General features: G+C 50.5%; 1 protein-coding gene across 1 annotated transcript in view; it reads left to right on the forward strand.

Moving 5' to 3' along the window:
* KCNK3 (potassium two pore domain channel subfamily K member 3) overlaps nt 1–15868 on the forward strand; it is a 123382-nt gene extending 107514 nt beyond the window's left edge. The window contains exon 2 of the mRNA XM_088465726.1: nt 10686–15868. Within this exon, the coding sequence (XP_088321852.1) occupies nt 10686–11539 (854 nt within the window). The 3' untranslated portion in view covers nt 11540–15868. The remainder of the gene's footprint in view (nt 1–10685) is intronic.
* Nucleotides 15869–17277: the final 1409 nt, after the last annotated feature.

Below are 17277 nucleotides of genomic sequence, written 5' to 3' on the forward strand. Positions count from 1 at the left end.
GAGCAGAGAGTGTGTGTAATGGAGTGTGGTGGCAGGGGTGTATCTAGGGATCCAAGCGCCCCTGGCATTGTAATGGACTGGCGCCCCCCCCCCTATGCAGTGCCCCCAGTAGTAACCCTCCAGTAGCAATCCTCCTATGCTGCATTGCCCCCATTAGTAGCCCCCCCTATACAGTGCCCCCAGTAGTAGTCCCCCCTATACAGTGCCACTAGTAGTGGCCACCCCCTAAATTACCCCCAGTAGTGGCCACCCCTATACAGTGCTCCCAGTAGTGGCCACCCCCCTAAATTGTCCCCAGTGGTGGCCACCCATATACAGAGCCCCCAGTAGCAGGCACCCCCCCATAAAGTGCCCCAGTAGCGGCCACCCCCTATTTCAGTGCCCCCAGTAGTGGCCACCCCTATAGAGTGCCCCCAGTAGTGGCCACCCACCCAAATTGTCCCCAGTAGTGGCCACCCATATACAGAGCCCCCAGTAGCAGGCACCCCCCCCATAAAGTGCCCCCAGTAGCGGCCACCCCTTATTTCAGTGCTCCCAGTATTGGCCACCCCTATAGAGTGCCCCCAGTACTGGCCACCCCTATAGAGTGCCCCCAGTTGTGGTCACCCCCCTAAATTACCCCCAGTAGTGGCCTCCCCTATAGAGTGCCCCCAGTAGTGGCCACCCCTATACAGAGCCCCCTGTAGTGGGCACCCCCCCATAAATTGTCCCCAGTAGCGACCACCCCCTATTTCAGTGCCCCCCCCTACACACACACACAAAGAAAAAAAAAACTTACCTGATCCTCGCTCCTGACGCGACCGCCGCTGTCCGCTCATTCCTGCCCGCTCTGCCCGTCATCATACGTCATGACATCTCTCCCATCACATGCTGCAGAGGGAGTCGGAAGACGGAGCTCATTAGTGACCTCCAGCCGGCTCCCTCCGCGGACGATGCAGCAGCAAATGAGAGTCTGTCTAACTCTCATTAGCTGGCTGCTATTACAAACACACACCCGCCGCTGGCGGCTGTGTGTTTGTAAACTGTGAAGGGCAGACCGCTCTAACTGCGTCCACCCCTTGGCTACTGGTGGCACTGCCGGGTGGCGCCCCCAATTTGGTCGGTGCCCCTGGCGAGTGCCATCCTGGCCAATGGGTAGATACGCCCTTGTGTGGTGGTTTATAGTAACACACTGCTGCTGGACACACTGCACCGAGACTGCAGCCCCTGTTTTATACACAGGCTCCCCAGGCTGGACCTGACAAACCCCCACCCCCTGATCAGCCAAGGTAACTCCTCCCACTGATGCCAGCCTCTTAGACTGACAGCCCGGACTCTGCCTGCACCGCTGCTCTCCCCGCTGCCTCTAATTCTGCCTGATACAGCCACTGGCACTCTGCCTTCTCACAGCCACCAATCGGATGCGGCTCCATAACGTGATGATGATGGGACACCCGCTGTCATCAGCCCAGTCCCTGGCAATCTCCACCAGCTCCCTCTGTGGCTTCACCCCCCCCCTGCACCCGGCAGCATAGCTCATCTGCCACTCGGCACTGGAGGGTGGGAACACCAGACTGACTGTAGGGATGGCCATCGACCACCGGTGTTTTCAAAACATTGATGGTTCCTGGCCAATGTCAACTAGTTTTGCTAGTAAAACACAGGACATAGGGCCTGATTCAGAGCCGTTCGCTATTTGCGGTCGTTCGTTTTCTAAAAAGGGGTGGCTATTCAAATGAACCGATCGCACTTTGTGGTCTGTTCACTCCTCTAAGTCTGAACGAGCGAGCAAAACTTGCAGTTGTAATTTTGAAAAATACGCCCCCTGGCCGCTCGCACCATACGTCATGTCCGCTATTTAATAGATTAATCGAGTACATCGTACAGCGTATGAACTGTTCGCTATTCTTGAGGTTGGTTTTTTCAACCGCTATTTTGCGAGCAGTTCTGAGTTAAAAAAAACCAAGTGACGTGGTCAATGACGCTGCTGTATTCATTATGCACTCCCTTAAAACGCCCGTTTTGACCTTTAAGCTCGCCTGCGTTCTGAATTTCACTCCCTGTTTTCAAGCACCTTCCCCTGTTACCACCCACATACGCCTCCTCCTGTCACTCAAAGTATCAGGCACTCGCTATATAGCGAACAAACGATTTTCGGCCGCACTGACTGGTTCGCGCATGCGTATTAAAATCCGTACGCATGTGCAGATGTGCGAACATCGGTCAGAACGAACGAGCGGCCGCTTACGAGCGGCTCTGAATGAGGGCCATACTCTTTATGGCTAAGCTGTGTTTGTGCAGCAGGGCTTCTCGGAGGGTAGGCGGGATTTGGGGCTTGGGGGAAGCGGCATTAATCCTCTTCACTCACTGTCATCCAAAGATGCCATCAACAGTTTAATGATGGGTGCAAGTATGCAAAGCAATTACTATGATGACGGATGTGCGCAGAGCCTGATTTAGAGATGTACGCAATGGGCAATGTTTTAATTACTGCGCATGCATGAGAGTCGCACGCCACATGCATCCCGGTGGATTACCGCTGTCACTGTATTCGCAGTGAGGATTTATTTGCAGAGAGATTGACAGACAGGGAGCGTTTCTGAACGGCAACTGGGCGACTCAAACGCAGGTGTGTCTCAATATGCGCAACGATAGAATTACTCAGAACTTCCATAATCGACTGATCTGCGTCAGATGCTAATTTTTGCAAGCAAACAGTTGGATTTGCGAAGCCGATGTGGGCGTCACCATACAGATCTCGGCAGCTGTGACATTCATGTATTTTCGCACAGTCGCTGCGTACTAAGATGTGGTCGCAACAATATTTCTGTCCATCTTTGAATCAGGCCCAAAGAGCAAATTCTGGTGAACCTTCTGTATATCCAGCGTGTACGGATTCAGTATAAATAGGAGGTTATTTCTATGACACCAGTGGAGTGGGGCGGATCTGATCCAGATCTCCTCGCCAATCTCCTGCCTTGAGACGACATTAATCCAGGATGTTTGAGCTGCGGCACTGATATTCCTATTGCTCTCTACATTGAGTAATGAGTTTACATATTTTGACAGTGTTAACAGCGCAAGCTTGCTTTATAACAGTCCTATTGGGTTTATCAAACAGAAGAACTATCACGCAAATCACCCTGACTAGTATGCAAATTGCCCACTTTACATAACTCTGCCTCTCAACTCTCTTCCTCTCCACTTTTCACCATACTGGCCTACTTTTGAAAAAGCATTTCAGGGAGATTGTGAAAGCAACACCTATGAGAGCGGCGGTAAAGTGGACTGTACTGCTACATCTGAGGGGCGTTTCGTAAAAGTATGCGAAGGCTGCATAAGCATGAGAATATGTAAGATTACTGGTGTTTTTGCTGTATGGCTGTTTATGACAGCCTTGTTGCTGGGCAGATTATAGGGCTGGCTGGTCAGATGTTTTGCTGTATGGCTGTTTATGACAGCCTTGTTGCTGGGCAGTTTATAGTGCTGGCTGGTCAGAGGTTTGGTAGAGCCAATGACATTGCTTGAAGGAGTGGTCAGTTCATCAGTATATATTGGCTCATTTGCTGGAGGACAGCCTCTTTGGTGATGGATCTTTGAAAACCACCATCCCACCCGTTAATGAATTTGGTTGCGTCACGCTAACCTTTTCTTTCCCAAATAGGGGAGGCGCAGCATGGCTTTATGTGGCGTTAGATAACTTTGTGGGGTACAGTACTTGCCTTCGATAAACCTTGCAAATTTGTCCTTCTCCGTGCGGGGGGACCCGGGCGCTTTTCAGTGCGTAAGCGCCTCGGATTGGCCCAGAGGGGAAGTGAGACCTTTACATCGTTAGTGCGTCTTGAGGGGGGACGTGTCAGTCGTTCCCCGAGTATTTGAGTGAGGTGAAAGCTGGAACTGCGTCTGCAGCATCTTTTTGCCACCCTGGTTAGGTTACTTAATTATAAATAAAAGCTGTAACCTTTTAGCCAAGCTCTTATTGTCTGTGTCGTTATATATTAGTTTAATTAAGTAAGCTATACAAGGTTTTTAAGGGTTTGAAGCAATAAACCAATGTATTATCTTACACTGACATACATCCACATGTACATGAGCCCAAAAGCAGTCAGTAAGATCTATTTGTTGATGAAAACACACTGATACTTTTTAGTAAATGCATGTAACCATAGGGATCATTGTGCCTTATACCCAATGCAGGGAGATATATATATATATATATATATATATATATATATATATAAAAACAGCTTCATAATTGGGTGAGGCAGTGGTTCCCAAACTTTTTTGAATTACGCACCCTAGAGTATCACCATTATTTTCACGGCACCCCTAAGCCAAACGTTTGTTATTGAGAAATTCAGGAAAAAATGTAGTGAAGTAGTAAAGTGAAGTAAATTGTGCTGACCTGTCATCTTTAGATTTAGTTATATAGTGGTGGACAGGTTTAAGCTTCTATTTGTGCACATATATACATTACATTGACCATAAATAATTTTGTTTGGTGCTGGACCACCAACCTGAGGCACCCCTGCAAGTGTCCTGAGGCACCCCAGGGTTCCACGGCGCACAGTTTGGTAACCACTGGGGTAAGGTACAATCAGAGCGCTTACTAGACTCTCTAGGGAGACAGGGAGATTGCTGCTATTTCAGGGAGTCTCTCTGACAATGAGGGAGAGTTGGCAAGCAGGGGCGTATCTACCCATTGGCCAAGATGGCACTCACCAGGGGCGCTGGTCAAAGGGGGGCGCCGTCTGGTGGTGCCACCAGCAGCCAAGGGGTAGAATCAGGCTGGGACTACCAGCGGTTCAGCCAACGCTGGGCCCCACAAGTGTAGGGCAGATCGCAGTGAGTAGTGGTCTGCCCTACACAGTTTACAAACACACAGCCACCACTGGCGGTTGTGTGTTTGTTATAGCAGCCAATGAGAGTCAGACAGACTCTCATTGGCTGCTGCGTCCACAGAGGGAGCCGGCTGGAGCTCACTGATGAGCTCCGCCTTCCGGCTCCCCCCGCATCGTGTGATGGGAGAGCTGTCATGACATCTCTCCCATAGTGCAGAGCAGGTAAGTTGTGGTGTTTCTTTTCTGTGTGTAAGAATGGCCTAAGGGGGTGTGTATGGTTACTAGGGGGCACTGTATAGGGGGTGGCTGCTACTGGGGGCACTCTATAGGGGTGGTCGCTACTGGGGGCACTTTATGGGGGAGGGGGCGCTACTGGGGGCACTGTATAGGGGGGACTACTACTGGGGGCACTGCATAGGGGGGGCGCTACTGGGGATACTGTATAGGAGGACCACTACTGGGGGCAATGCAGCATAGGGGGGGATTACTACTGGGGCAATTACTAATGGGGGCACTGTATAGGGGGGGCTACTACTGGGGGCAATGCAGCATAGGGGTGGATTACTACTGGGGCAATTACTACTGGTGGCACTATATAGGGGGGACTACTACTGGGGCAATGCAGCATAGGGGGGATTACTACTGGGGGCACTATATAGGGGGATGGCTGGGGAGACAGATGGAGGTGCTGGCTGATGAAACGTGGGCTGGCTGGGGAGACAGAAGGGGAAGACATTTTAAGTACTTATTTCATGTATAGTGTAATTATTTAGAAATTATGGGGGGAGGGGGCGCCAGTCCATTAAATTCCCTAGATCCACCCCTATTGGCAAGTATGCTTTCCAGCAGCTCGGTTAGCTATTGAGAAGCTATTGAGATATTGTCTGGAGACGGGGCCTTCACAGACAGGAACTGAAGATCCTCCTCTGTCTTCTGAAAGGCGATCTACTGCCCAGACCTTCCCTCATAGGAACTCAGAGGGAAGAGACTTGTTTTCCACTTCACATGACCGTCTGGTTAATGAAGAAGAGAAAACTTTCCCCATCAGGGTGACAGGTCGTATTTATCATTTACATATTGTCTCTGATGGGAGTTTAGCATATGAATCTTCCCATTCTCACTCTCCACCATATTGCTATTTAATTCATTTCAAGGCTTTGTCATTCCATAACTTTGTTTGTGAGATGTAATGCCCGGGTGCTCTCCGCTCATTGTGCCAGCTGTCAGGCTGCGCTCTGTACAACGCTTTGTTTTATGAAATGACACCTTTTGTTATTCCAATCAGTCATTTCGGAGGTGTTATTAAAATGTCTGCTCCGGTTTATCAATAGACAAAGCATCGAGTTTAATGAAATGTCCCAGTGAAATAATGAAATAGGTTTTAAATGAGTCTCTGCGTCATAACTTGAATGAATGTGTCTCTTCTCCGGGATAAGTGCTGTATTATCTGACATGGGGCAGCAATGTTGGCGTACTGGTTAGCAGTACTGCCTCAACAGGACTGAGGCAATGAATTCAATTTCCAGTCATGACCTATATGTGTGGGGTTTGTATGTTCTCCCTGCATTTGCTTGGGTCTCCTCGCGCACTACGAAACATACTGGTAAATTATTTGGCTGCTGACAAAACAGTCAGCCTTAGTGTGTAATTGAATGAGTATCCATGCGATAGGGAATTACGGGGTCTACAGGCTCAATTCAGACCCGCTCGCTAGATGTGTTCACACGCAGCGAAAGTATGCAAATTTGCGATCTCACAGCAAGGCAATAGCACGCCCACTATGTCTTAGCGTGCGATCGCTCTGTGTATGCAGATGCCCACCAGCCTGTCTTAAGGCACCCACTTTCCCACGTCATGTCCAGGAAGTGTATGCAACCATCGGTAACATCGAGTACCATCGGATGTGATTGCAGCACTTGTGGCTGACCATACCCTACCGCAAGCACTGCCAGTGACTCAGTGTGTAATGCAACCATGTGACGTGTACTATGACGCTGCCTCTTAATTATGCACGCCTCTGAAACAGCGTTGACATGCTCAGGCACGCCTGCGTTCCATGGACCATCCCCTGTCACCACCCACAAACAGCTTGTCCTGTCACTCTGCCTAGCAAGCTGTCTATGTGCAGCGAGCGAATGCTTCCCGATCGCTAGTTCGCGCATGTGCACTGCAATGCGTACGCATGCGCAGATTGCAAATATCGGCTGGCTGCATGCGAACGCAGCCTAGCGAGCGGGTCTGAATCAGGCCCTATATACGAAGGGGTCTGTTCACTAAGCCTTGGCGAGAGAGAAAGTGGTTGGAGATAAAGTACCAACCAATCAGCTCCTAACTGTCGCTTTACAGGCTATGCATAAAAAATGTCAGTTAGGAGCTGTTTGGTTGGTACTATATGTCCGTCCACTTTATCTCTCACCAAGGCTTAGTTAGTACATACCGTAGATTGTAAGCTCCACTGGGGCAGGGACTTATGTGACTGAATATGTTGTGCAGTATGTCTAACTGTTACTAAAATAAAAGTCCTATTGTAACATTTACTAATTACATTGGACTTTCTTCTGTGTTGTTTTACACCAATGTTTTCCTAACAATAAATAACATAAGACATAAACAACAGGAAAAAAAATGTTTAGTGTATACGCGTAGTGGGGCTTATCATGACTGGAGGCAGGGCCTTCACAGACAGGAATTTAATCCGTTGCTATAAAATCCTCCAGGGGTGTATCTAGGGGTCCGAGCACCCCTGGCAAAGTAATAGAGTTGCACCCCCCTCCCCCCATATTTTCTAAATACTTACATTCTGTACTTATAATGTCTCCTCAGCCATCCCCCTTCTGTCTCCCCAGCCATCCCCCTTTCTGTCTCCCCAGCCATCAGCCTTCTGTCTCCCCAGCCACCCCCCTTCTGTTTCCCCAGCCATTCCCTTTCTGTCTCCCCAGCCATTCCGGTTCTGTCTCCCCAGCCACCCCCCTTCTGTCTCCCCAGCAATCCCCTTCTGTTTCCCCAGCCATCCCCCTTCTGTCTCCCCAGCCATCCCCCTTCTGTCTCCCCAGCCAACCCCCCTTCTGTCTCCCCAGCCATCCCCCTTCTGTCTCCCCAGCCACCCCCTTTCTGTTTCCCCAGCCATCCCCCTTCTGTCTCCCCAGCCACCCCCTTCTGTTTCCCCAGCCATTCCCTATCTGTCTCCCCAGCCATTCCCATTTTGTCTCCCCAGCCATTCCCATTTTGTCTCCCCAGCCACCCCACTTCTGTCTCCCCAGCCAATCCCCCTTCTGTCTCCCCAGCCATCCCACTTCTGTCTCCCCAGCCATCCCCCTTCTGTCTCCCCAGCAATCCCCCTTCTGTCTCCCCAGCCATTCCCGTTCTGTCTCCCCAGCCACCCCCCTTGTGTCTCCCCAGCAATCCCCCTTCTGTTTCCCCAGCCATCCCCCTTCTGTCTCCCCAGCCATCCCCCTCCTGTCTCCACAGCCAACCCCCCTTCTGTCTCCCCAGCCATCCCCCTTCTGTCTCCCCAGCCACCCCCTTTCTGTTTCCCCAGCCATCCCCCTTCTGTCTCCCCAGCCACCCCCTTCTGTTTCCCCAGCCATTCCCTATCTGTCTCCCCAGCCATTCCCATTTTGTCTCCCCAGCCATTCCCATTTTGTCTCCCCAGCCACCCCACTTCTGTCTCCCCAGCCAATCCCCCTTCTGTCTCCCCAGCCACCCCCCTTCTGTCTCCCCAGCAATCCCCCTTCTGTTTCCCCAGCCATCCCCCTTCTGTCTCCCCAGCCATCCCCCTCCTGTCTCCACAGCCAACCCCCCTTCTGTCTCCCCAGCCATCCCCCTTCTGTCTCCCCAGCCACCCCCTTTCTGTTTCCCCAGCCATTCCCTATCTGTCTCCCCAGCCATTCCCATTTTGTCTCCCCAGCCATTCCCATTTTGTCTCCCCAGCCACCCCACTTCTGTCTCCCCAGCCAATCCCCCTTCTGTCTCCCCAGCCACCCCCCTTCTGTCTCCCCAGCAATCCCCCTTCTGTCTCCCCAGCCACCCCCCTTCTGTCTCCCCAGCAATCCCCTTCTGTTTCCCCAGCCATCCCCCTTCTGTCTCCCCAGCCATCCCCCTTCTGTCTCCCCAGCCAACCCCCCTTCTGTCTCCCCAGCCATCCCCCTTCTGTCTCCCCAGCCACCCCCTTTCTGTTTCCCCAGCCATCCCCCTTCTGTCTCCCCAGCCACCCCCTTCTGTTTCCCCAGCCATTCCCTATCTGTCTCCCCAGCCATTCCCATTTTGTCTCCCCAGCCATTCCCATTTTGTCTCCCCAGCCACCCCACTTCTGTCTCCCCAGCCAATCCCCCTTCTGTCTCCCCAGCCATCCCACTTCTGTCTCCCCAGCCATCCCCCTTCTGTCTCCCCAGCAATCCCCCTTCTGTCTCCCCAGCCATTCCCGTTCTGTCTCCCCAGCCACCCCCCTTGTGTCTCCCCAGCAATCCCCCTTCTGTTTCCCCAGCCATCCCCCTTCTGTCTCCCCAGCCATCCCCCTCCTGTCTCCACAGCCAACCCCCCTTCTGTCTCCCCAGCCATCCCCCTTCTGTCTCCCCAGCCACCCCCTTTCTGTTTCCCCAGCCATCCCCCTTCTGTCTCCCCAGCCACCCCCTTCTGTTTCCCCAGCCATTCCCTATCTGTCTCCCCAGCCATTCCCATTTTGTCTCCCCAGCCATTCCCATTTTGTCTCCCCAGCCACCCCACTTCTGTCTCCCCAGCCAATCCCCCTTCTGTCTCCCCAGCCACCCCCCTTCTGTCTCCCCAGCAATCCCCCTTCTGTTTCCCCAGCCATCCCCCTTCTGTCTCCCCAGCCATCCCCCTCCTGTCTCCACAGCCAACCCCCCTTCTGTCTCCCCAGCCATCCCCCTTCTGTCTCCCCAGCCACCCCCTTTCTGTTTCCCCAGCCATTCCCTATCTGTCTCCCCAGCCATTCCCATTTTGTCTCCCCAGCCATTCCCATTTTGTCTCCCCAGCCACCCCACTTCTGTCTCCCCAGCCAATCCCCCTTCTGTCTCCACAGCCATCCCCCTTCTGTCTCCCCAGCCATCCCCCTTATGTCTCTCCAGCTATCCCCCTCATGTCTCTCCAGCCATCCCCCTTCTGTCTCCCCAGCCATCCCCCTTCTGTTTCCCCAGCCAATCCCTTTCTGTCTCCCCAGCCAACCCCCCTTCTGTCTCTCCAGCCCCTGCCCCCTACGAATCCAGACCTTGAAGCTCAGATGTACTTACCATCTCTTCAGGCTGTGGCTGTGGACAACTCCTCAGTCTGACAGCGCCACGCGCGACTTGTCTAAAAAAAACTTTATTAGTTAATTGTATGCGGCTGCCCGTCCGTGGACATCTACCCTGGGTAAGAACCAGAGGCGTACCTGGGACTCCAGTTTTTGCAGTACCATCCTGATTCTACCCCCTGACTGCGGGTGGCACCGCTGAGATGCTCCCCATGGACATTACCCCTGGTGACTACCATCCTGGCCAAGGGGTAGATACACCCCTGAGACCCTCCTCTGTCTTCTTGTACTTTCCATTATCCTTAATTTGGAAAGGTAGCCATTAATGTTTGTTTCCATTTAACTCATTTATTATCATCAAAAGACTGCAACTCATGTTTACGGTTGAACATATATATACAGTAAATGGAGTATAGTGGTTATCTGCCAATATAGGTTTCCAGCATATTTACAGTGTTATTGTTTGGATAAGTGTCCACTCCAGAGTTGAAAAATAAAAATGTGAACCACAGTAAGTGGATGTTACCTACAGTATGTAGCCTTTACATCAGCACTAATTGGAAAGTGTGAGTTTAGACCAATTCCTAACTTTCTGCATCTGTTTTTCTTTTTTTCAGGTTACGGACACGCTGCTCCGAGCACAGATGGAGGAAAAGTCTTCTGCATGTTCTATGCTCTGTTGGGGATTCCACTCACCCTGGTCATGTTCCAGAGCTTGGGTGAAAGGATCAACACCTTGGTTAGATATCTACTTTACCGTATCAAGAAGTGCCTTGGAATGAGACGGGCGGACGTGTCCATGGCCAACATGGTCATCATCGGCTTCTTCTCCTGCATCAGCACCCTGTGCATCGGAGCTGCTGCTTTTTCGCACTACGAGCAGTGGAGCTTTTTCCACGCCTACTACTATTGTTTCATAACCCTGACCACCATTGGGTTCGGAGACTACGTGGCGCTCCAGAAGGATGCAGCCCTGCAGAATAAGCCGCAGTATGTTGCCTTCAGCTTCGTGTACATACTGACGGGACTTACCGTCATTGGAGCTTTCCTCAACTTGGTGGTTCTACGGTTCATGACCATGAACGCAGAGGATGAAAAGAGGGACGCAGAGCATCGGGCCTTGCTGAGCCGGAACGGTCACTCCAGCATCCACACCACAGACACAAGTTCTTCCACGGGTGGTTTTCGCAACGTGTACGCAGAGGTCCTCCATTTCCAGTCCATGTGTTCTTGCTTATGGTACAAGAGTAGGGAAAAGCTGCAATACTCCATTCCCATGATCATACCCCGGGACTTGTCCACCTCCGACACCTGCGTGGAGCAGAACCACCACTCCCCTGGCAGGTTCCTGGGCACCCCGTCTAATGGGTGCATTTGCAACACCCAGCATTCAGCCATCAGCTCGGTCTCTACTGGACTGCACAGCCTCTCGGCCTTTAGAGGACTCATGAAGCGGAGAAGTTCTGTATAGTCCTCCAAATCAGTCCCCAGAACACAAGACATTTATTGCAGGGACCTTCTGCAATCAGAGGGTTCAAGCAAATGTAACCTAGCTTTTACTAATTTGTCCCTGTCTCCTGCGCAAAGTGGTGGCAGGTGTCTATGGGACGATACATGCCAGCTTGGTGCCTCGTGCCTCAGGGATGTCAGCAGCTCCCAGTGATTGACTGGCTGAACATACATTCAATCTGTGAAAAGGTTTTGCCTCTACTGTGTAGGTGAATGAGAGGTGACGTCTCATTCATGTTTCATCTGGGACTCACACCAGTGTCCGTCCAGTTATTACAGATGTACTGGACATCGTTGCAGCGCATCTAACACGTGCTGACAGCCCTCACATAACATCTATCTATTATGTATGTTGGGAGGCAGATAAGTGCTCAGGAGTCCTGAAAATAATGAGAGGTAGCGCTAATAAGGCTGCGTGGCGGTGGGCGTCCGGACCTCCTCGTGAATACTTAAAGCCATTTTGCCAATTTTTTAATTAATCAAACCCCTGCGGTATGAAATGCACATTTTAGCTGCTGAAATGATTTATTTGCTGTGTCTCTGCTGTTTAATACCCCTCCGTCATGGTCTGTTAAGAACAATAAAATAGGACCTCATTCAGAGGCGGTCGCTCGGGAGCAATCGGTAGCACCTAAAGTGATCGAGAATATGCAAAACGAGCGCTCAGTCGCAACGCACATCGTAAGCGCGGAAACACCCACAACAATGAAAGCACACCTCCTATCTCTATGGCCTAATTCAGAGTCGGTCGCAGGCGGCAACCTACGTCAGCATGATTAACACCATTTACAGTGTTAATTGCCTATAGACATCGGTTGAGGCAGAAACCATCGCCAGCACTCGCAATGGTTAGGGTAGACCCTGGGCTACCTTTAGCACTACGAGCAGTAGCATCGTTATCGCAACGAGCTGACATGTGTGATGACTCGCTCAGTAATATATGCACGCCCTTAAAACACCCTTTTTAAGGTCAACCACGCCTGCGTGCGCACCACCACACCCCCGTTCACAAGCACCTTCCCCTGTAACCACCCACAAACGGCACGAAATGTCAATCAAAGCTACGACCTTGTAACTAACGAGCAAGAATATTGCGGTCAGGAAGACAGGCTTGCACGCGCGCACTGCCAGTTACACGCATGCGCAGTTGAAAAAAACATCGCTCGCTGCGACCAATCGCTCCGTGCGACCGCCTCTGAATGAGGTCCTATGTCCTATCCCTTGGACGGTGCTGCAGTAGCCAAATGCCTCGCTGTCCTCACGGGGTAAATTTAGCACTCCTTGCAAAGCGCCTGATTCTGAGGTTCGCACTATGTTGATGCCACGCGCAATCAGCCGATATTTTTAGTCTACGCATTTGTCTGAGCCGTACTACGCATGGGTCCAGATGGTTACTGCTGAGAGATGCAGAACAAATCTGGACGCAGAGAGAGAGGCAATTTCGGTGGGCGTTTCTGGGTGGTAACAAGCAGTACAGTAAAACACCGTAACAGTGCAACTGCGGCAAAACCCGTAGACGCTGACCGTAAACGGCCGAATCAGGAGTGTTGTGGTAAGCAACTGTTTGTTTTGCTGCAGCGTCAATGACTCCGGCGCCCGTGTTCAGACTGAGCTTCTGCGCTGCCATTGCTGCGATGGTGTGACCGATGTTGTGTTTTAATACGCACAGTGTGGGATTAGCGCTGTGGCCGGTGTGCTAATCAGTAGGAAGACCATTGGCTGCGGAATTAGCATTAAGACGCGGTCTCGGCTGCAATAGCGTGTGCCACTGAATCAGGCGCTATGTATCCAAAATATTTATTGACAAAAATGTATAATAATCCCAGAGCTAATTTATCCTTATAATTAATTGTTACAATTGTTTGTTATTAACGACCAAATGCCATATTGTATCTTTGTACACCATTTACAACAGGGGTGGGGAACCTCAGGCCCGGGGGCTGTATAAAGCCCCCTGAATCATTTGGTCTGGCCCACTGAGTTTTTTTCTGCTAGCCTCAGCTGGCTAACAGGGTGCTTAGATGGCTCACTGCAGCCAGAATCTATGCAGCAGTGCCGCCTGGAACATCCTTAGGATGCTTCAGATGGTCACACCGCTGCCCTTACAGCTCCCCAGAGCATCCTGAGGATGCTCCGGGCATTGCTGTAAGCACCAACTATTGTGGCTCCGCCCGTCTGGCTTCACACGGAGGGGGCGTGGTCTGCACCGGGCCCGCAAATAATGTTATATATATCAAAATAGCCCTCGGCAGAAAGAAGGTTCCCCACCCCTAATTTACAGCATGGAAATGTGAGTACAGTATATAGGGAATGTGCCGTATGGCTGTATGACTGTACGCTGAGCTCCAGAAATAGCCGTGTTTGGTAAATAAGGTGCAGAAAGTAGACGCTCAGGGACAGGTTCACTAACACGCAGCTTCTGAAATCAGGACAATAACATCATTTGTTTTCTACGAAAGCCACAGTCTCAGTCTCACCCCTGATTTAGAGCAGGTAGCACCCAAGTGCATTTGGGCGATCGCCTTGGCGCAGAAATGATGCAACGTGCACAGCACACAGCTTGTGCCCGCGTTTTAGACCTGTGCGTTTCTTTACGTTGTCCTCTTACACTTGGAGAATCATGGGCGCTGAGGAGCAATGACAGTACAGTAAGGTGGGCAGAGGCAGACCAACTGCTGGAGTTGATGATGGTTCTTGTTGTACCCGGGTACACTTCCCTAGTGAAGTGGGCAATATCATGGAGGGTGCCCTGGTCCCCCGAGAGACCCGGAGAGCTTCCCGACTTGTAGGAGCCTCCCGGACATTCCAGGAGAGCAGGCAAGTCTGACGTTAAGACGTTTCGCAGCTGATTTTGAAAGAAAAATAATTGAACATTTCTCGTGGTTTTCGGTATCCAGCGCTCTCGTGGACCATATAAGAGAATGGTGGTTCTGCGCTTGCAGCTATTGGTCCATACACTCACTCCCCCCCACCCCCGCCCACAAGACATTGGTTCCCGCACCATTATTGCCACTGTTTGGCCACTAAAGGTGGGCTGGGTACTCGGGACCTTTTGCATTTTCCTCACATCGCACTTTATCGTGCGCCCTAAAGTGCTGACGCAGACCAATCAGTAACAATAAAACAATTCGGAAGGATGACATTTTAAACCAATCTCAAATCTCTTGCACAAGTGTGGCGGAAGCACAGCGTCACTAGACTGCGCTGCTGGTAACGATCCGATTGGCTGCATATTGGACTAGCCACTCCCACTTACCTGGACACAAACACACAGGAGACGGTTCAGACAAAGGACTCTGGGCCTGATTCAGAGCCGGACGCTATTTGCGCTCGCTCGTTCAGAAAAAGGGGTCGGCTATTTAAATTGAGCGCCCGCTCTTTGAGATCTGTTGACGCCTCTATGTCTGAGCGAGCGAACGAAACATGCGCATAAAGACGCCCCCTGGCCGCTCGCATCATACGTCATCTCCGCTATTTATTAGATTAATCGAGTACATCGAAAGGCGCCTGAACTGCTCGCAGTGCTTGTGGTTGGATTTTCCTACCGCAATCATGCGAACAGTTCAGGCTAAGAAACAAGCAAGTGATGTGGTCGATGACGCTGCTTTGTTAATTATGCACACCCTTAAAACGCCCGTTTTGACCGTTTGGTACGCCTGCGTTCGGATCTCCACTCCCCGCTTTTCAAGCACCTTCCCCTGTTACCACCCACAAACGCTTCATCCTGTCACTCAAATTAGCAGGCACTCGCAATTTTGCGAACACACGTTTTCCGACCGCACTGACTGGTTGGCGCATGCGCATTACGACCCATACGCATGCGCAGATGTGCGAACATCGCTCGGAGCGAACGAGCGGCCGCTTACGAGCGGCTCTGAATCAGGCCCTCTGTGCTGCTGTGAGCATTCCAAACTCGGCGATTGGCTGCAGAATGCTCTTGTTCCTCCCACTTCTCTTATGTACTGGATGTTAATGGGGGAGATGTATCGAACTTTGGAGAGAGATAAAGTGGACAAATTGCCCATAGCAACCAATCAGCTTCTGTCATTTTGTGCTAGACAAATGATAGCTACAAGGTGACTGTTTGCTACGGGCAGCTTTTGTACTTTATCTAGGTCGAAGGTTTGATACATCTCCCCCTGTGTGCCCAATTCTTAGAAAAATATAATAAATGATGTTAGCCAAACACTTCTAAAAAGTATAGAAGATTAACATAAACCCATTACACTGCTGACCACAGAATAAGAGCACTTCATACAGGGGTCTATGTACTAAGCCTTGAATGAAGATAAAGTGAAGGGAGGTGAAGTACCAGACAACCAGCTCCTATCTGTCATTTTTAAAACACAGCCTATGACATGGCAGTTAGGAGCTGATTGGTTGGTCCTTTATCTCCAATCACTTTATCTCCATCCCAGGCTTATTAAATCGGCACCATAGAACCTATAGGTACATATAAAATATATATCTGTCAGTAAGTGCTTAGTAAATCCATGTCTGGAAATAAAAAGCAATAATAAGCTGCCCTGATAGCCAGGCAAATCTAAAAAACATGACAGCTGTGCTTATTCGTCTGCACTTCCGAATGCAGGAAATTCAACAATTACGAGTTTATAATCCAGAGCTGGAGCTGTATCATTAAAAGACTTTTACTACATTAATTCATTATGCGCAATAGGTTCTGAAATGTGTATCCTGCCATTCTATTGTTATTTCTTGAAACAATTGAATTAAGGAAGTATTAGAAAACCAGAAACTCAAACCCATCAGGAAAAAGACAAGTGTCATCTGTCTAATGTGATCTGTGCCATAGTTTCCTGCACGTAACCATTTGTCCGCAGAAATCCGATTTGCAGACGTTCTGCACTTGGCAAAGTCTTAGCTTAACCGATGTCTAGCGCCTCAACACTCTGGGCGGTAACTCAATGCTCCTCACCGCAGAATTTAGAAGGGACTTCCATTAGAGGTAGCTCCAGAGGTAGGGAAGTCCAAAGTTCAAATAGGGGAGCCACTCCAACTGCCAGCCGGTCCCGGCTGGCCATGTTTGGCAGCGTTTGGGAGGCAGTTGGTGTGGTACCCCTATTTGAATTTTGGACTGCATTGCAGCTCCACTGCTGGAGCTGGCCTGAATACTGCAGGTCACTCCAGGAGGGTTAATTTACTAAAAAAGCCGCCAGTATCCGGTGTGTTTAAACTCAAAATAAAAAGCATTGCCCCTTTCAAATTTCGCCCCAGCATAAACATTTGCAATAAACTCCCTTAACTCTTTCCCAAGTGCCGACTTAATCCCTAATTCAATACCCACTGCTACAATACATTAAATATATCTTAAATATCTGTCGCAGGTAACTGAGCCACATATTCCTTTAATAGAGCCGCCCACCTCTGTAAGATCTCAACATGGATCCCTCAAACCTCCACCAATACCTTTTTGCAGCCTCTATTTTCAGTTGGAAAAGCAAAGTGGTTTCCTTGCATCAGCCAAGTCTGGTCGGGATAGTACACCCTGAGAAGGTTATGGTGTGTCATCTATGGCATCTGACTGGGTAGGTCTCAAGCCAATCTAACCAGGTGACATACAAGTTACATGCAAGGATAGCAGTTACTCCTCCCATGGCCATGCCTGCCAACAGGTAAACCAACGAAACAATAATGGGTGGTGCAGGTTTGACCAAAGTTCACCTCCGAAATAAAATGTAA

This window comes from Taudactylus pleione, unplaced genomic scaffold (genome assembly GCF_031769625.1).
Source record: "Taudactylus pleione unplaced genomic scaffold, aTauple2 ptg000063l, whole genome shotgun sequence".
Classification (NCBI taxonomy): Eukaryota; Metazoa; Chordata; class Amphibia; order Anura; family Myobatrachidae; genus Taudactylus; species Taudactylus pleione.